Genomic DNA, 20,908 nt, shown 5'->3' on the forward strand with positions numbered 1-20,908 from the left:
CTGCTGAAGCAGGTAGGTTATGGTCTCCTTGAACAGATGGGGATACTGAGTTTGGAGAACAGGTACCTTGTTCTAAGTCTAACAAGCAGCAGAACTAGGTCTATAACTGAGGTCCTCTGATTTCTGGCCCAGTGACGGTCTCCCACTGAGGAGAAAAGTAAGAACATGAAGACTGAAGGCCTGGATTCAAGTCTCAGATCCTCCACTTACAAGCTATACGGCCATGGGCCTATTACTTAACCTAGGTCTCATTTTCCTCAATTCCAACATGAAGAAAATAGCAGTCCTACCTTGAGAACTTGTTTTGAAAATTAAATGGGATAAAATAGGTTAAAAAGCTAGCAGGTGCCCAGGATGCTGTTAGCTTTGGCATCACACAACCCCAAAGCATAGAACACGACTTTCCTAGCCGACCTCCCCAATCTGTAAGGCCTGAAAGGCTTTCATCGGAACACAAGACCGACAACCTGCACCAACTTAGATGAAAGTAACTTCCTGCCTTGCAAAGCCTGGCCTGTAGCCGTCACCTAATTCTCAGATCTTAATGCTAACTTTGAACACGCTCTTTTCTTTGCCAGAAAGGCTCTTTTCTGGGCCCCCTCGTGCCCGGACTCAAACTCTCCTTCAGTGGCATCTCTGTGGTCAGTTTCCCTAGAAAGTCTTTACTAATCTTCCCAGGCAGATTTAACTCCAAAAATCCTGCACTTAGTAGGTAGTGCCTCCTTCACAAGATTAAGGATTAAATGTGAGCAATTTGTCTAAAAAACTTTTTTTTAAGATTTATTTATTTAGTCATTTATTCATTCATTCATTTATTTATTTATGCAAGCACTGGGTACAGTCAGAAGCGCGGGAGGGTGAGAGAATTCACCAGAGTCAGAGCGGGGAGCAGAGCAGGCAGAAGGACCGAAGTACACTGCTGAGGGGAGCGGCGGGTGGCAGGAGAGGTCTGCACGCCATGTGGGACCCTCCTCCGGTAGCTGGGGAGCAGCTGGGGATCGAACCGGCACTGCAGAGGCCGCGGGCAGCTTCGCAACCCAGCGCTCAACCGCTGCGCCACCGGGGAGGCTCTGCACTTAGTCTTATTGGGGTACTCACCACTATTATCAAAGTTGGCTACCTCCCCCAACTAGTCGGACAGCCACCTGAAGGTAAGGAATGTGCTGTCCTCACTGATTTTCAGTACCTATCTGTATTGGTTTCCTATAGCTGGTATAACAAATTAACACAAATTTAGTGACTTAAAACAGCACAGGTTTATCATCTTACAGTTCTGGAGGCCAGAAGTCCAAAATCAGTTTCAAATGTCTAATACCAAAAAATGTCCATAGGGCTGCATTCCTTCTAGAGGCTCTAAAGGAGAATGCCTTCCTTTCTTTTTTCAGCTTCTGGAGAATGCCCCCATGCCTTGGTGCATGGCTCCACATTGTCCCAACTTCTGCTGCCTTTATCAGTTTCCTTCTCTTCACTCTGACCCTCTTACAAGAACCCTTTAGGCTACACTGGTTCCACCAAGATAATCCAGGATGCTCTCCCCATTCCAAGAGTCTTCACTTAATCACACCTACAAAGTCCCTGATACCACATAAGGTAACATATCACAGGTTCTGGGAATTAGAATATGGATATCTTTTGGGGGGTGTCCATCATCCAGCCTCCCCATTATCATAGCACCTAATGCACAGCAGATAAGCAATGACTGCCTCATGCAAGAGATTAAGCTCAGTGTGCTCCTAAACCATGGAGAGGTAGAACCTTCTTGGCTGATTTAGGAGGTATCCCAAGCTGAGACCCCAAGCTCTAACCAAAATCTCCCAAAGGGGCCCTGTTTTTATAACCTGCAACTCTTTTTCAGCTAACCTGGAGCAGCCCCCACTTTAATCACCATTCTTCCATTCCAGATAAAGACCGACTAGTTGATTCTCTGAACTTTAAAGTATGGATAGATGAATCACTCTCAAAAAATCATCCAGTAATTGCCCTTTAGACAGACTGACAGGCACAATCTATGTCTGCATGGAGCTCACAATGCACACTGTTTCATCACAACGTGCATGGAAGCCAAAAGGCAGCAGGATAAGAGTTCCATCACTTACCAGCATGAGTCACATTTGATAAATACCACATATTATAAATACAGCACATTCTTTAAAATTCTTTCAAAATCAAGCCTTAAATTAGCAGGTTATGGTGGCAACCTAGCAACCAAACCATAGTCATTTCCACTTGAGCCTCGTATCTGAACAAGATGTCAGAACCCCAGCGGAGGGGCAGGCTGGGCCCAGGGCTCAACCACTTTGTAGAATGTGGCAGGTGGTTAGAAGGGGCAGGGGAAGGAGCCCAAGTCAGGATCTAAACTCCTGTGTGCCCACAGGCTTATTAATCAAGCTCTTTCTTAGCGCACACAGAATGAGCCTATTAATACTGACCCACAGGTACAACACCTAGCAGGCAATGTGTTTCCAGAAGGGGCCGGTGCCCTTCTTCCAGCCCCTGCAAGTAAATCCTGTCGGAGAGCACAAATTGGTACATGTGCACTGTGCCCTAATGTTATCCACATATCACCCGCAAGAAGCCTCCATAATTCCTGCCTTATCCTGCCATATCCCTGCCCAACCTGTACTTCCACTTCCTTCTTTAAATAGACCACACAGACCTTAGCCACATCCTAAGCAGTTCCTGCTGCCAAATGAATAGCTTGATGTTCTACCTGTATTTCTCTTCTCACAAACATGAAAAAGTATACACGCATGTATACAACCAGTAAGGTAAATATTCACCCCTGTATTGTCTCACACCCTCTCACACTTAGGGGAACTGGTGGAAAAACCCTGAGTTCTGGTCCTGAGTCAAATAAAATTATGTATTCCCTGGTCATTTCCCTTCTCTGAGATTCAGTTCCCTGTAAATAAGGAAACAAAGAGGTGAGGTTTAGATAACCTTTCCATGTCCTTACAGTTCTGAAATTGAGAGTTATCATGTGATCCAAATAAACAAAAGAATCCAAGCAGGGAATGTTGAAAAATAAAGAGTGCTACTCAAAAAACAATCAGACTCATTCATCTTAAAACCTGAAACAGGAAAAGCAGAGAATGACATCGAGGTATATGCCCTGACTCTACTCATCTGGGAAGATTGACTGTGCTTCTCTTTCCTGGGACTGATGGGCAGTTTTTCGTGAGAGGTCACTTGATTTTGTGGGGACAACCAGGATTTGAATTTCATCCTGGGCGGTTGTTAGTTTTAGCACTTTGGGCAAGCCATTTAACCTTGTACTTTCTATAATCGTAAAGTAGGTAGTGCCTCCTTCACAAGATTAAGGATTAAATGTGAGCAATTTGTCTAAAGCACCTGGAACAGAGCTGGGTAGCATAGCTGTTTGCTATTACTATGATGCCTTTACTAATTACTTGAGTAGACATTTGCCTCACCCACTTAATTATAAACTCTCTGAAGGCAGGAATGCCTTGTTCATCTTTCTCTTCCCCACAGTACTTAATACAGTGTTTCACAAAAATAAAAAACTTGAACCTAATTGTTAAGGAACCAAAGCTTACAAAAAGCATGCCTGCTTCAAGACAAGAAACTGGATATTCCCAGAGATGTAGAAATAAATCTTTTCTGGCAAAGACAAATGTCCCTTCTTCCTAAAAAAACTTTAGAAAATCATCAAAATGTCAACGGCAGAGCCTCCCTGGTGGCACAGCGGTTGAGCGCTGGGTTACGAAGCTGCCTGCAGCCTCTACAGCGCCGGTTCGATACCCGGCTGCTCCCTGGCCACAGGAGGAGGGTCCCACATGGCGCACAGACCTCTCCTGCCGCCCGCTGCTCCCCTCAGCAGTGTACTTCGGTCCTTCTGCCTGCTCTGCTCCCCACTCTGGCTCTGGTGAATTCTCTCACCCTCCTGCACTTCTGACTGTACCCAGTGCATGTATAAATAAATAAAAAAAAATGAATGAATGAATGAATGAATAAATAAATAAATCTTATAAAAAAATGTCAATGGCAGTTGTCTTTGGTGAGTCCCCCTCTCTATTTTCCTTTGTAATTTTCTAAGTTTTCCACAATATGTACAGAAAAGGAAAAATTGTTAAAATTATTGCAATAAATGAAACTTTGCCTTGGAGTCAGAAACCTGTCTAGTGTCCACCGTTAGATCTGGCTACCTGACCTCAGCCAAGTCCCTCCTCTTTTCAGTGATATGACATGAACAACACCCATGCTGACGACATCAACAATCGGCTATCAGAGCCAGGGTACCTGGGTCAGTGCCAGGAAAACCGTATCTCCGCTACCAAGAGCTCTGCATCTCCTGGGCAAGTCTGTAGACCCACCAGTTGCTTTTTTTAATTCCAAACCAGACCTTTGTTCCTTATGTCACACCCTCTTATGTTTTCTTTGTCATAAAGAGTAACCCACAAAGCCTCTTTCTTATCCTATAAATATGCTACAAAAGCAAGGAGAATGGGGCCTCCCTGGTGGCGCAAGGGGTGAAGTCTAAGCACTATGAAGCTATCAGCAGCCACTGCAGCACAAGTTGAATCCCTGGTTAGGAGGCTGACCCACATGGCACCGCAGATCCCTCCTGTCTCACCTGCTGCTCCCCTCTGCAGTATATTTCAGTCAATCTGTCTGTTCTGCACCCCATTCTGTCTCTGGTGACCCTCTCATCACCCCACCCCTTCACCTCTGGCCTATACCCCAGCTCTTGTATGTATAAATAAGATAAATCTTTAAATAAAAAAGGAATGAGAATGAATGTGAGGCTGGTATCACAACTGTTAATGAGCACCACCAATGTTCCAAATGCCATCAGCCACTGAGTTCCTATTTTTTATAGGGTATTTGTTTCTTTCTTTCTTTTTTTTCCCCCAAACATATTTAAAACTTCAGAAGTGAGTGCTCACTGGCAGACTGTTTGGAGCAGAGGGAAGGAGGCAAAGCAGCACATCAGAACCACAGAAAAAATGGAACTTGAAAATTGAGCCTCTTTCTTAAAAGGCACCATTAGGCAAGTGAGCACAAGAGGGTCTAAGTCTCACACAAATGACACTGAAAATCACAGCCAAGATGATGCTGTGCCCTTTAGCCCCACAGAACCTATAGATGAGGGGACAGAGGACAAGAGAATGCACCAAAAGGACAAACTAATCAAAAAGAATCTTGTCTACTCATTTTTTAAACTTACACCCTGGGATATTAGAATAAGGCAATGGAAGAAAGGCAGTGTGCAGACATTTGCAGAAACTTTGGTTTATTTCTACTCTGGGTGAAAGAGGTGTTCAGACACATGATTCCACAGGGAGTCAGCTACCCAACAACAAACACAATTCCTAACAGCTCAACTTCCACATTAATAAAATATGGGCAATAGTTAACTGTGCCCTAAATTGTTGTGGAAATTAAATGAGATGATACACAAAAGCACTCAGAATATCGGGTGCATTCTAATCTATGATGATTTATTTGCATGCTGCATTACAATTTTGCATCCATTATCCCACGTGAACATAAGAACTGTGTGAGGCAGGATTTATTATTCTCAAAGATGCTGGTTCAAAGAGATAAAAAGAATTGTTCAGTCGTGTAGCTAAAAAAATGTCAGGTATCTGGCTGCTCCTGGAGCTAACACCCCATAACCCTGCCTTGCCAGATACCTGTTCTTGCAAGAGTTTGCGCATGCTACCTTTCCCGCTAAACTGTGCTGCGTGCCTGTGGCCAGGGGTACACAAGTTCTCTCTGAATAACCTGAGACTGAAAAACAGGTCTGATGTGAAAGCAAGAAGAAACCCTTCAGGAAGTTCTCACATCTGACCCTCACACAGGAGCCTGGGTATAGCCTCTGTGATTGGCACAAAATGGCATTTCTCGTTTTCTACATAACAAAACAACTCTTTCAGTTGCTAGTCCAAGGATCCTCCAGCAGCCTTTAATAATAAAAAAACTAATAGCTACCAATTAACAAGAACTGTGCTAAATCCTTTACAAACACCTCTTATAATCCTTCCAGCTACCAGTGGTAGGGAGGGGTGAAGAGAGGTATCTCTCTAACAGGCAAAGGAGCCCCCAGTCCCACTAGAGACCCAGGGTCACAAAACTAGTAGAGACTGAGTTTGAACCCAGGTATGCAGAGAAAATGCCAAACACCATCCGGCTCGCTTAATTTCTCTCTCCCCTCACTCCTGTTTGCCCATAGGGCAGAGGCCGGGAATAGAGATTATCCTCGCCACTAGAGATGGTATAAGCCCTAGGGAGGCTTATACCTAGGGAGAAATTCTGCAAACCAAGACTGCAAAGGCTGCCAGGATCTTTATCCTGTTTTTCTTCTTGATCTTGTGTGATTCAAGACAAACCTTGAGAGCACCTTTCTCTTAGCCTGGGTAATTTCTGCCCATGCCAAGAACAGACTCCCTGCCACAGCTGCTGTGCAGCACAGTAACAGCCACAAGCACTGCCTTCTCCCTTTCAGGAGGGAGACGACAAAGCCAGGAGCTGGAACACAGAAATAGGTTTCGGGGCAGCCAGGCCCCAGAACAGAGGCCTGATGTGGAGCCCCCACAGCTGCTCTGCCTGGCATAGACATCAGTAGCAGGACACACTGCCTCACTTCCCCTACAACTCCTGATGATTCCCATGCTCATCTTGCAAGGCCTCAGGGACCCTGCCACCCACCTACTCTTTACAGAATCACCTTGAGTAGCACCACCAGGTAGTGGCCAGGCCTTTACCAAGGAATTTTCAGTCTTGACCAGAGGCTGAAGGTGAGCAGACACTGTAGATGTGGCCTTGGGCAGACATCCCTTAACAAAAGAAAAGAAAAAACTTGCTCCTAATCAGCATAATCTCCATACCCTCAGCTCAGAGGCTCAGCAGATCACCAACGGATCTGGGCCCTGGTAGAGGAAGAGGCAGTCCAAAAGCAGTTGTTTGGGAGGGAGGTGCTACTGAGTAGACCTATCACAGGCGCAGGTGAGAGGACAGGTGGCATGAATTCCCCACCACCACCAGGGAGTCAGAGTCAGCAGCCTTTCTGAAACCAAGTCCTTCACCCATTTCCTGCCTCGAAAGCTGGGGTGAGATGGGGACTCAGATCAGGAATCTGCCCTGGAGACCAGAGTCGGGAAGAAAATACAATTAGCAAGCAAAGACACTGAGAGACAGGAGAGGAAATTGGAGGAAGATGGGTAAGGGGTTCTACAGCACCAGCCTCAGAGAACCTCTTTGATATAATGTACTGCCAAAGTCTGAGTTAAAATATCTGTCTCTATACTCCTCACCCCCATAAACCCACGCCCCTCTACACATTCCTCTCCCCCATAAACCTAGCTGTCCTGCAAACTCCTCTCCAGGGATAAGCCCAGCCCCCTCTGTGCACAGTGCCCCACAGAAGTGTCAAATGCCAGACATGCCTTCTTCTCATCACACCTATTCTACAGCTCCATCCACCCTTCATTTTACAAAACTGAGCACTCTATCTTAAACCGACAAAAACAGTTTACCAGGTCTCTAGGGCACCATGCTGCCTGGTGGACTAAGTTCCAACGGCCCTCCGCAGGCCTCAGCTGGGGCAAAATCTCAGACCTGCTTCCAAACAGTGCCACCAACAGCCCTCCATTTAAGGCCTGGTCCCTCCCTTCCCATTCAATAGGGTTGGGGGCTGGAATACTCCACCCTCCCGGCCCTTCCCATAACCACCACCCCCCTCCCCCCTCCCCCCCCCCCCCCCCCCGCCCACATACACACACACACAAACAGAGCAGGCCTTGTGAGACCAGAGTCCACCCTCTCACAGCCATGGGGGAGAGAAACTGAAACCCTCTGAGGAGGAGTTTCACTCCTCTCAGTTTTTCCCCTTTGGGGCCTCCTTCAGCTCAGCACTAAGGACACCTGAAGAGACAGGTCAGGTGATCACCTGGCAGATACTTTTGCCTTTGCCTACAGTCCTGCAGACCAGAGGCCTGAAAATACACCCTGGGGCACTTGTTGAGCAGGTGCAGAGGTTTTCAGGTCCTGGGACTGGTACAGAGCAGTGTTTTCCTGAAAGCCTCAGACTGCTGTCTGTGGACTCAACTCAGGGCTCACACACCTACTCTGGAAGCTTCAACAGGAAGCTGCCCTGAGAGGGGGTGGGAGTGAGGTTGGTTCCTTAGCCAAGAAGGAAAAGGCTAGTTGAAAAGTACATGAACACCCAGAGGTGCTCGCTCCCTGTCCTCCCAGGGGATTCGAGCTGTCTCTCAGACTAGAGGAGGGGATCCCTTCCGCGGAGTGCAGGTCACTAGGGGGACGCCAGCGCCCTTCTCAGGAAACAGGCTGCAATATCTTGGGCTTAAACCTTGATTGCCAAGCCCAATTAAAAAGGGAGCGGAAAACCTGCAACCCACCAATCTCATTCCCAGGTTCCCTCTCTCCAGCCCAGCCTAGACACATTAATAATTAACTTGCCTACCCTGGAGCTCGCCTGCGTTGCCATAAAAGATGAGTAATGGCACCGGGGCCCGACCCCCTGCCTGTGGACTCAGGGTTTTAGAGCTCGGGGCTACGACCCATGCCTGGAACAAAGCCTCCGCATTCCTTCGGGAAGGTGTGTCTGCAACCAGACCGGTCACAGGCCAGAAACTGACCCAAGACCCTCCTCCCCCCACCCTTTGCCGACTCCGGGCCAGAAGGAGGTAGGGGGAGGTTGGAAGAAGGGCTGGCGCCCCAGAGCGCGCCTAGCAGAGTAGGGTGCCGAGGTCGTCTCTGCCCACCTCCCCGCCCCCCGCCACCCCGCCCCCGCCCGCCCGTGATCCCCGCCGCGCCGAGCTGTCCGCTGAACGCAGTCAGTACTTGGGAGACCCAATTTTTAAAACAAGGCAGCTCCCTGGGAGCCCTTCCCGATGAGTAACCCAAAGCCGGACTCCGGCTCAATGAATTATCTCGCTGAAACTCCAGCTGCGAGCTGCGGCTTCCGCGCGGACGGCCCGCAGGGGACGAACCCACTTGCCATCACGCCAGTGCCCAGACACAAAAGCACCTCAAATGCAGTCCGTGCACCCTGCCAGCCCAACAGCCCGAAGCCCCCCGAAAGTTATGGCGCGCGGACCCACCTGCAGGCTCCCCGCCACGGCCCCTGCCAGCCCCCGAGGGCGGCAGGGCGCGCGCACCCGGGCGGGCAGCGCCGCGGCTCCATGCGTCCGCTTCGCCAGCCGGGACCCGGCGCCGGTCAGCAGCGCTGGGCGGCGGAGCGCGCTGGGGCCTCAGCGCGCCCGCGGCGCATCGCGCGCCCTCCTCGTCCTCGCCTGGGCCTTCCCTGAGAGCCCACACCCACTTGACATCAGCGCGGATCCAAGCACGTGGCGCAGCGCCAGACTGTAGACCCTGGCGGTTCAAAGCGCGCCCTGGGCGCCGCTGCCCGGCCAGGACGGCGCGTCCGAGCCCGGCACATACCTCTCCTAGCAAAGGATGCTGCAAGCTGGAGTCGGGAGGGAGACCGCGGAGGGGGAGGGAAACCGGCAGAGGGGCAGGACCTGCAGCCTAACAGCAGCGCTGCTCTGGCATCTAGCCAGCCACCAGCAGCCCGAACAGCTCTTGCAGCAAGTGCCCGTAGATTGTGAAGACCAAGCTGCAGATGACCCGGGTTCTTATCCTCTCCTCACCAAAGAGCCCTTCCAGAGTCCTGACCTTGAATCCCCTTGTCTAGAAAGATTCAAGTAGGCTCCTTTCTAACCATCCCCATCAATTTGCTGGGGCTGCTTCTCCAAGTCAGAAATGAGTGCTTGATTGGATGTGGTTGCTGACCCCATCACCCCGGAGGCCACTACGGGGCACTCAGGAAAGCAAACCATACCGGCTGACTTGTCTCACACTAACAGCCTCAGCTGAGTCTCCTTTCTTTCTCCTTTCAATGCCCTTAGCAATGAGATTCTTCTGGTTCTGCAGGCAATCAGAAACAGCACTGCCCAGCTGCCCACACACACACTTCTAATTCACTCATTAGCATCCATCCAAATAGTCAAGCATTCAAGCATTTATTAAGAAGGCTCAGTATGCTCCAGGAGCAACAGATAAAGCTTATAGTCTAGTCAGGGAAAGAAATAGCAAACGCAAAACAAGGTAATTATAATTGTTACTAAAGTATTAAAGTAAGAAGTGCTATAAGAATGTACATAGGGACCCTAAACTGTCTTGGCAGTCAGGAAGGCTTCCCTGAGGAAGTGACATTGGAGCTGCTGAGCATGAAAAGGAATTGTCTAAGGGGCCTCCCTGGTGGTGCAAGGGGTTGAGGCACAGGCTGTGAAGCTGTCCGAGGCCTCTGTAGCACAAGTGCGATCCCCCGCTGGCCAGGGAGCAACCCACATGGCGCAGCAGACCTCTCCTGACTCACCAGCTGCTCCCCTCAGTGTATTTCAGTCAGTCTGCCTGTTCTGTTCCCCACTCTGTCTCTGGTGAGTCCTCTCACCCCCCACACTTCTGGCCTATACCTCAGTTCTTGTATGCATAAATAAATAAATCTTAAAAAAAAAAAAAAGGAGTTGTCTAGGGAGAGGGAAAGTTCAGGATACTCTGGTTATTAATGTGCAAATTCATTCCCATTAGCAGATGGAGACCATCAAGCAGAAGTGAACTGTGAACTGCCATGCCTTAGACACCTATACCTTTATTCAGGAAAGCATGGGGCAATTCACAGGCTCTGGAAGAAAGTCTGGCTGGTTGTTCAAAGAGGTCCTTATGTCTGTTGTCTCACCTCCCCTGAACTATATGCTGTTCCCCCTCAATGAAAAAGCTCTTAACAGGGAGTTGGGAGCCTTTACATCTAGCTCCAACTCCATCATTAATTTACTCCTCTAAAATGAGGAGCTGGACTAGGACAGAGTTTCTCCATTTATTTTTTTTAAACCCATATTGCCTTTGAACAAATATACATGAGTCATTCCCATTCTGTAGTGTCTATGATGACAAAACATCAAATCATTTTTCAAATTAAAAACTATAATATTTAGTAGGTTTTTAAAACTATATACTGGGCCTCCCCGGTGGCACAGCGGTTGAGCGCTGGGTTGCGAAGCTGCCCGCGGCCTCTGCGGCGCCGGTTCGATCCCCGGCTGCTCCCCGGCCACCAGAGGAGGGTCCCACATGGTGCGCAGACCTCTCCTGCCGCCCGCTGCTCCCCTCAGCAGTGTACTTCGGTCCTTCTGCCTGCTCTGCTCCCCGCTCTGGCTCTGGTGAATTCTCTCACCCTCCTGCGCTTCTGACTGTACCCAGTGCTGGTATAAACAAAACAAATAAATAAATAAATAGCATGCCTCTATTAAAAAAACAAAACAAAACTATATATGCCCTTTAAATATTAAGCAATATTCTATCCTTGGATGTTTGCTGATGATAACTTGGAGACAGAATGAGGAAATGGTCTTCCAATTCACCCTTTTCTTGTATCAATCTTCATCTCTCTTGTTTATCTCTAGCCATCAGCACCTACCATCTCTACCTTCTTACTTATCATCTCTACCATCTCTACATGCATTTCCCTTATTTTATTTCCAGGATAAATTGACTAGGCAATGAACAAAAACCCTGGGTCACCCAAAAAGTACATATATATAAAAGTATGCGATGGGAGACTCTTCTGAATGAAAACTTCGAGTGCTGCTGGAAAATAAGACCCCTTGAAGGAAGCATACAAGCATACAATTTAGCAATGTGAACTAAAAGCCTTAAACATATTCATACCCTTTAACTCATCAATTCCACATCCAAGAGTTATCCTCTAGATATAATTATGAACACAAAGACTTAGCCCCAAGGATGTACATGTCACCATTTTTATAATAGCAAATAATTGGAAATAACCTACACGCCCAAGAGGAGATTGACTAATAAACCATAGTACATCCTTACAATTAAATATATGAACATTTTTGCTGTTGAATAAAACAAAACAATGGTTACAAAATTGTGTACCCCAGTTGTGTGTGCAGATGCGCATGTGTGGTGGGTGTGAGCATGTGTGCATGCACTCAGGCACCTCTGGGCGGTGGTAGCAAGCAGTTATGGTGAAGCTGCACTTGCTCAATTTTCTCAGTGACTTAGGTTGACTCCGAACCTACCCCCTAGAGCAAAGCATGATGCTACTATAGTATATCATCCTTACAAGTAAATCTATGGACCCATATTAAAGTTGCAGAAGCTAATATTAAAACAGAATGGAATAAATCTACAGGAAGGCAGAACACATTGCAACTCTCCACCACCATCTACTTACCATTAGGGATTTGATAGTAATCTTCAAGGAGAATGGTTTTTCCTCTAGACTTTTCATCTCACCTGGATTTTTTTCGCTGTTCTTTCCTTGGGTCTAGCTTAATGATGTTCAAACTTTGCAACACATAAAAAAAATTACTGTCTGGCTTAGGGTAATTTTGATTTTATGAGACTTTTTCCCCCCCTAATATTTTGAGTTTTAAACCTAATCACTGTATGAAAGTTCAGGGAAAAAGATTAGCAGAAGACTATCAAAATGTTAAGTGTTGGAATTACACTTGATTTTTACATAGTTAGTTGGAATTTTATGTTTTCCAAGTTGTCGCATAATAAATATATATTGCTGTGGTAATCTGAAAATAAAATGCTGACCATGAATAAGTGGGTTAAAAATTCTCCAGAAGATAACAAGGAACTATGCTTTGACTTTTTAAAGGGATGACTCTGACCATGCTGTTCATATCCCTCCCCACCACAAGCTCTGATACTGCCCCAGTTGGTGCCCCAACACCCAAGGACAGACAGCACATCGTCGCTAGGATACCACGCAGGAAAAACTGGCAAGAAAATTATTTTTACATTTACCTCCTGGACTGTGCGTATAATAATGCTTAGATGCTTACACTAAAGGGTCCAAAATGAACCATCCATGAGCTAATGGATCCATCCCCTGCCCCCAAAATTCTCAAATGAATATACTTAAGCTAAAAACATGTAAGGCAGATGTATCCTTGATCTAGGGGCCAAAAGCTGTTTAGCCTATTTTTCCCAGACCTGGTGGTGCCACTAAGTGCCTTGACCGATAGGAAAAGAACGTGTCTTAAGTCAGACTTCGCTTAGTCAATAACTGGTTGGAAATCTGTACCTCAGTTTCCCTCTGTTCAATAACCTAATAAAGATCCTACTTTTCTTTTAGCAGGGTAGACACAAAAGCATTGGAAAAAGTAAACAGCATCATCTCAGTGTTAAATGTTATTATTTAATAAAATATAAGCTGGAAATTTGGGGGTGAGGAGCTGGCTAGTTTGGATCCTTTGATTCAAGACTAGTAAATTGCAATTTACATCACATTTCAAACCTTCAAGACCTAGAATGTTCAACAACGCAGATAAGAAGATAACCGTGCTGGGCCTCCCCGGTGGCGCAGCGGTTGAGCGCTGGGTTGCGAAGCTGCCCGCAGCCTCTGCGGTGCTGGTTCGATCCCCAGCTGCTCCCCGGCCACCGGAGGAGGGTCCCACATGGCACGCAGACCTCTCCTGCCGCCCACTGCTCCCCGCTCTGGCTCTGGTGAATTCTCTCACCCTCCCACGTTCTGACTGTACCCAGTGCATGTATAAACAAAACAAATAAACAAACAAACAAACAAATAAATAAAAACATGCCTCTATTAAAAAAAAAAAAGAAGATAACCGTGCTATCTCCTCCTGTGGCATAATTCAGGAACTCATAAGCAAGGAAGGAGGTAGGACTGAAATTCCAACCTAGGAGCCCAAGTTTCTCAAAACACAGTGGGAAAAAACCATTAGGGCGTGATCTAAAGATGAGGAGTGCTTGTGGTGTTTAGCCACTTTAATTCAATAATCATTTAATCCCCTTCCAGGCATTGCAACTACCCAAATTTTCTACTCAAAATAAAACATATGACTTCCAAGGAAGACAAAGCTGTCATTGGATTGCATTTTGAATCCACCTAGAGTCTAATAAAACTAATTTTAATGTTATGGTGTCTATTAAAACACAGGGCCTTTGTTTAGGGAGTCCATAGAGGCGAGGGAAGCACAGACATCAGGGCTGAGAATCTTGATTATTCCAGAATTGTTTCTGGGAAGGAAGTAATAAGAACAAACCTGATTTTTAAAAATAAATTTTTTAGTAATTATGCTTACACAACTACGGTAGGGTTGTATTGTCAGGCTTTTCTGCCCTCCTGCCATTAGGATTGATGATGCATCTCTGTGGGCCCGAATGCATGCCTGATGGCGGGCACCTGGAGTGGGCATATGTAGGTGGCATCCACCTGGGCATATGTAGGTGGCATTCACCTGGGCTGTGACTGGGCTTATAAGGGCGGCATCACAGAGTGGAACAGAACCAGAAAAGAACAAGTGAGAGAGCGGAACAGAACAAGCAGAGAGAACGAGAAAAGGACGAGACTGCCAGGGAGCCCAGAAAGAGTGAAGATTCGCCAGGGGCTAGGAAGCCTGCCAGCCTCCTGGCCCCCTGCCTCCCCTACCTGCCATGTGCCTGGCAAATCCCAATAAAAGCCTGCAAGAGCCACCGAGGGCTCCAGGACTCTCCTCCTTCACCCATCTGCTCGGATCATAGAGATCCTGCTCTACGCCATCCTGCCCCTACAACTCCCCAGCCACCAACACACCAGCCCCTCTCAGCCCAGCAATAGCTCAGGGACAGAAATGAAGCACCCTGCTTCACCTGAGCAGGAAACATTGAACATAGCAACCAAGGAAGACAACATGGGTCTGGGACTTGGAACCTAAGGGTGATTAAGGGAGGCATGGTGTGAGGTGGTGTTGCTCCAGTCAGAAATCAAAAGCAACCCAGTGAGTTTTGATAAAATCACTAAATATATAGCTTCACAATTTTAAATCAAGAACAAAACCAAATCACCTAATTAGAACAAATGTCTGTGACCACTGATTTTCACACATTCATTTTCATCACAATAACCTTGGTTGATTGTTTGAAAAGCAGATTCTAGAGGTCTTCTCCCAGAGAATCAGAAGGCACTTCAACACTCCTTTTTTGGTTCTCCTATCACTGAAGCTCATCCGGCGTGAGTCCCTGGAACTGCTCACTAGGCCCAAGTACGATGATAATGAGATGAGGAAAGTATACTTACAACAGGTGTCTGGCCTCATTTTGTGCCCACATAAGGCACGTATGAACTCTATGAAGTCACTGGTGTTAGCACCAAAAAGCTCCATGGGCTTGGGCAGACCTCTGTTAAAATTGGGGCTCAACCACTTTCCAGCCACTATTTCCTTAACTCTAAAATGGGGTTAAAAATACCTACCGTTGTAGTATCATTAGGAGGGTGAAGTAGCAGAGTTGTGTAAGTGCATGGGACATAGTAGGACCAACAAATGGGCCATCATTCTTCACTCACTCCATGGATAAACATTTATGAGGGTCTCCTAGAGTCAGGCATTGTCTTCTGTCAGTAGTGACAAAAGAGAGGGACAAATTCACAGATAATAAACATGTAAAAAATATTTTCAGATACTGAAGTATACTGAAGGAAATAGTGGCTCAGGGAAGAAAAACTGGCTATATATCAGAAAAGGCTGTGGTACTTGCACTAAGATCTAGGGGAAGAGCATTTTGGGTACAAGAACTGGTGGGAACAAACCAAGTGCATGACTAAAAGGAAGGACAGTGAGCCAGAACTTGGTGACCGGAGCACAGGACCATAGAGATAAAGCTGGGAGTTAGAAAGTCAAGTTTATAGAGGGCCATGTAATTCCTGGTGGAAATTTAGATTCTCTTCCAAATGCAGTGGGAAGTCATGGAAGAATTTAGAAGATAAGATCACACCATAGAAGAGATATGACCTGATTTCCTTTTTTAGAAAAGACTTTTGTAGCTGATAGATGGAGAATGAAGTGGGGAGCCAGGGCAATAAAAACCTAACATTTCTCTAGTGCTTAACTATGTACTCTGACCAGCCCTAAGAACTTTATATGTATTAATTTCTTTAATCCTCATGAAAACTTTTGAGGCATGCTATTATCATCCCAGTTTTACAGATGACAAAAACCAGGCATAAAGAGATTAGGTAACTTGTCCATCAGTCAGTAAGGGAAGGATCCAATGCTCTTGAAAATAAGTGTGGAAAGGCAAGGAGACTAGCTAAAGACAGCCCTGCAGTAGTACAGGCAAGAGGGTTGTGGTCAAACATGGCAACAGAGAAAATGCTGGGGGGATTCAGGTATGCAAAATGTCTCAGGGGCCGTGTCAACAGTACTCACTAATGGGATTTATGAGAGGGAGAAGGGAAGGAAAAAAATGAAGACTCCCAAGTTTTTGGCTTGAGCAACAGAGTAGACGTGGATGGCAGTGCAATTTCCTGGATCATTAAACTGGGGGAAGGACAAATCAAAGGGGAAGGGAGACATTAAAATGAATCAAGAACTGTTTTGGACATGTTAGGTTTGAGGTGTCCATTAGATGTCCAAGTGGAGAAGGCGGGAAGGCAGTGAGCTGTGGCAGCCTTTGCTCAGGGCGGGGGTCAGGCCTGGAGGGCTCGTTGTTTGGTGTACGTGTGTTTGTGAAGGTGGGAGAGGAAGGCTCTCTCAGCTAAGAAACTCTGGTTCATTGTAACAAGCAAGAGCAGAACCACACCTCAGGACAAGTCAACTTGCTCGGAGGCTAAAAGCACCCTGCCCAGCCCACCCCTCTGTTTCAGTAGAGTCTGCACCCCAGCCCCATGCTCTGAAACAGCTTCCTGGGAGCCTGTGTCAGCAGCATTCCTTCAGGATGACCTATAGCACGCCAAGTCTCCGGAAGGCAATACAACCTGGAGATCCCGGAGGAGAGGTTGGAAACAGAAGCCCTGGAAGGAAGATTATCGGGCACTCTGCCGGCTTGTAAAAAGGGGACTTCTACTCACTTCTTCCACTTCAACACTCCTTTTTTTGGTTCTCCTATCACTGAAGCCCATCCGGCGTGAGTCCCTGGAGCTGCTCACAAGGCCCAAGTACGATGATAATGAGAGGGTTTCCAAAATAAGCCTCCCACATCCAGGCTACCCAGCTGTCCGGCTGGCCTCCGGGTTACAGCATTTCCAGAAAAACAGCGGCCTCGCTTGATAAAATACTTTCAGTATTGACACCCCCTTGGCTGAGAGGAAGTGGGTGTGTGCTGGAGGTCAGGTTGAGGTTGGAAGGGGGAAAATGGCAAATTTTTAAAGTTCAGTTGAAATGCCAGGAACATGAAGCAGCCCATATTTACAGAGCTTTCCAAAACCGGGTGCAGCTTCTAAGGAGCTTTAAAAAAATGGCTACATCAGCTTGTCCAATGAAATGGCTTTTTAGCTTAATAGAAATAGTACCAGGCTGTTCTTCTCCTTGTCTTCTTAGGCTTAATCTCCTAATATAGTTTATACTATCATTGGTGCTGATTGCTCTATTTTTTTATTCATATTTAATCCCTTTCCCATAAGTTGTGTCATATCCACTGTGGACTAGGAAAAAGCTTATTTGCTACATAGACAAAGTGCACTGTCTTGGCATTCCTGATATTAAATAATCAGGTGCATATAATCAATAAAGCGTGTGGGGCCTGCCTGGAGGCACAAGGGGTTAAACACAGCACTATGAAGCTATCTGCAGCCTCTGCAGCACAAGTTTGATCCCCGGCCAGGAGCTACCCACATGGCACAGCAGACCTCTCCTGTCTTGCCCGCTGCTCCCCTCAGCAGTGTATTTCAGTCAGTCTGCCTGTTCTGTTCCCCACTCTGTCTCTGGTGAGTCCTCTCACACCCCCATACCTCTGGCCTATACCCCAGTTCTCGTATGCATAAACAAATTTTTTAAAATTAAAAATAAAAAGTAAAGCTTGTGTATTATAGATAAACATTTGATTTTAGGTTAAAGAAGAGAGAGTAGTAGTAATAATGAGAGAGAGAGAGAGAGAGTAGTAATAATCAGCATGTATATTTTTCATATTTTATGTCATCATTCCTAAATAGTATTTTATGGGAAGTGAGTAGATTCTTATGTCCTACACGCATGTGGATGATCTTGTGGCTCTTACCATTCAAACTGCAAACAACAGGATGCCAGTCCACTAACTGTGCTACTTCATCTTCTAAATAAGATTTGTTGAAGACACTGAAGGAAATCGGACTAAGACTCAATCTAAATCTATCCACAAACAAAGCTAGAATCTGTCAGTCCTTTCCTGGCATGGTGAGGTAAAGGCCTGTCAATGCCCCCTGCTATTCTCCAGTGTACTTCCAAATGCAGAAACAAGCTTTAGAATATGAAATAGCCAGCAGCCTGGGAACACACGTGTAGAGACATAAAAATTATTAGGTTTTCTAAATCACTGACATGAGCCAAAATCCTCACCAAGACTAGTGGGCCAAAGATAGAACCAAAGCCTCATCACATTTACAAACATCTCCTTAAAGTGCCTTCTCTGGGAACACACTCTCTCTAACAGAAATCTGAATGTAGCAATTATTCAGATCCCCATGTGCAGGCAGCAAATGTTTTTGAGGAGACTCATTCTCACAGGAGCAAAGGGAAAGTGTACTTTTGACTAGGATTTTTTATCACCAGAAGTCTCTGGAACCGGTATCTTGGCCCTAGGGCACACAGTGATGACAGAAGCTTATAATGCTCACCTTGTGGACTTGCAAATTTGCAGAAGAGCAGACAGTACAAATTATGCCCTGTTGCAGTTTGACATGTGCTTCAATGCCTTCTGATTTTTTGAAGATTGACACTGCATGCAGTACACGGTAGGTGGCATCACTGAGTCATGGGAATAGCTTATTTGCTACATTTGCTGAACAGAAAAAGTTTAATAATGAATAGCATTCTAAAAATTAGGTCTCTATTAAAATGATGACAGCAAACACAAAATAATTAAAAATATATGCCTGACAAATTTGGAATCTCATGCACTTTCTGGCATGTTGGAATTCCCTACTTTCACCCTCCCTCCCAGCACTGGGTAAACCCAGTGATTCCCTGAGACAACTAAATTGTGTCTCTCTTTTCCCCTTCTCCCGAGTGACTTTTATGGAAATAATATTCAACTTGAATGTGCCCACACTTCAAGAGACAGTGTGACAAGAGTAATAAACACATTCTCTGTGTGCAAAGCCAGGGGAAATGAGTTCTGAGACTGTCTTTGTCAACCCCAGGTGTGGGCTTTCTTCCCCAAACTCAAGAGAGACTGGAATGTAACAGCTGCCTGAAAGCATCAAGGCGTGAGCCAAAAATACCCTTGCTGCGCAGCTCTAATGACCAAGAGATAAGAACCCATAACTCACACAGATACCTGTGGCTCGGGCTCAGACACAGCAGGCAGAAAGGAAAGAACATGTGCTTTGGAGTCAGACAGACCTACTTTCTGACTCTCGCCAGCTACGTGACCTTGGGCAAGTCATTTCCTTCCCTATGTCTTGGTTTTCCTTATCTTCTAGGTCTAGTGGCAATGAGTACCAAATGCTCCCACTGCAGACTGGACTTGCAGCAGGCACACAATGCACTGGACTTGTTATCATGCTCTCTGCAGGGTACAGTAGAGAAAAATGAACTTGGAGATACCCTGAGCAACCTGGCACCCCAGTTCTCTGGAAAGAGCCAGTTCATACCCACAAAGGGCCTCCATTTTCTGTGAGAGAGAGCTAAAAAAAGAAACTACATAAAATCCCTGGCTTCTTAAATCCATTTATTCAAACAAGGATTTACTGAGGGCTTACAGTGTGCAAGCACCGAAAACAATATGGCCTCACGAGACTTAGAGACTAGTGGAGAAGACAAGCTTTTTTTTTTTTTTTTTAAAGATTTTATTTATATATTTATGCATATAAGAGCTGGGGTGTAGGCCAGAGGTGCGAGGGGTGAGAGGATTCACCAGAGACAGAGTGGGGAGCAGAACAGGTGGGCCCACCAAAATACACTGCTGAAGGGAGCACAGGGCAAGACAGGTGAGGGGTGCTGTGCTGGGTGGGTCAGCTCCCTGGCCAGGGATGGAACTCGCGCTGCAGTGGCTGCCGACAGCAACCCAACCCCTTGTGCCACCAGGGAGGCCCAAGACAAGCTTTCAAAATAATCACTTGAGTTAGATGTAAACGTCCATCAATGATAAGTACACAAAGGAGAGGCGATGGCCAGGTAACATGACCACCTAAAGGGAGGAAACTGGCCCAGTCTCAGGCTGTGGGATGACAAGGGCTTAGTTAGATAAAGGGAGCTGCAGACTGCCACACACTCAGTGGACTCCACATAAGAAATTTAACTCCCCTCCCTGCTGACGCAAGGGGTTAAGACGCAACCTATGAAGCTGTCCGCAGCCACTGCAGCACAAGTTCGATACCCAGCTGGCCAGGGAGCAACCCACATGGCACAGCAGACCTCTCCTGCCTCGCCTGCTGCTCCCCTCAGCAGTGTATTTCATTCAGTCTGCCTGTTCTGTTCCCAGCTTGTCCCTGGTGAAGGCCCTCGCCCCTCCACCCCTCTGGCCTATACCCCAGCTCTTGTATACATAAATAAATAAATCTTAAAAAAAAAAAAAAGAAATTTAACTCAAAGGAACAAACTAATAAGTATGAGCTTTCCGCTCAATGACTAGTGTGTTTTTCTTCTCTAACTGTAAAATCTAGAAAATCTATTCTGGTCCCTTTTGGCTACCAGGAAGCTCTAAGTCAAATATGAAGCTCAGCAATAATACAGACCCTCCCTTAATGCATGCATATTTATATTATTTATAGTCTTACATTCTTTTTCATTTGTTGTCTTTTTCCTCTAACATATATCTCCCTTAGTCCAAATTTCAAATTTCTATTTCTATCTTATCATTGTATCTAGTGTTCACAGATCTTCACTGGAAAGAGGCAGGATAATAACAGAGTATTAAAACTCTTTCTAAGGCTAAGGGACTGAGCTCGAAAGAATTAACAGAGTGCCCTTTG

At 46.3% G+C, this 20,908-nt stretch overlaps 1 protein-coding gene across 4 annotated transcripts in view; it reads right to left on the bottom strand.

Annotated features, from left to right (window-relative positions):
- PLEKHA7 (pleckstrin homology domain containing A7) overlaps nucleotides 1-20,908 on the bottom strand; it is a gene marked incomplete at both ends in the record, with an annotated part of 209,079 nt that overhangs the window by 114,239 nt on the left and 73,932 nt on the right. The window contains one exon of one of the 4 annotated variants that reach the window (XM_084238018.1): nucleotides 9,087-9,169. The exons of the other annotated variants lie outside the window; for them this stretch is intronic. Within the exon in view, the coding sequence (XP_084094144.1) occupies nucleotides 9,087-9,169 (83 nt within the window). Of the gene's footprint in view, nucleotides 1-9,086; nucleotides 9,170-20,908 lie in introns of those variants that run through there. 4 annotated transcript variants of the gene reach the window in all.

Source organism: Talpa europaea, assembly GCF_964194135.1.
Source record: "Talpa europaea genome assembly, chromosome: 1".
In the NCBI taxonomy this organism is placed as follows: domain Eukaryota; kingdom Metazoa; phylum Chordata; class Mammalia; order Eulipotyphla; family Talpidae; genus Talpa; species Talpa europaea.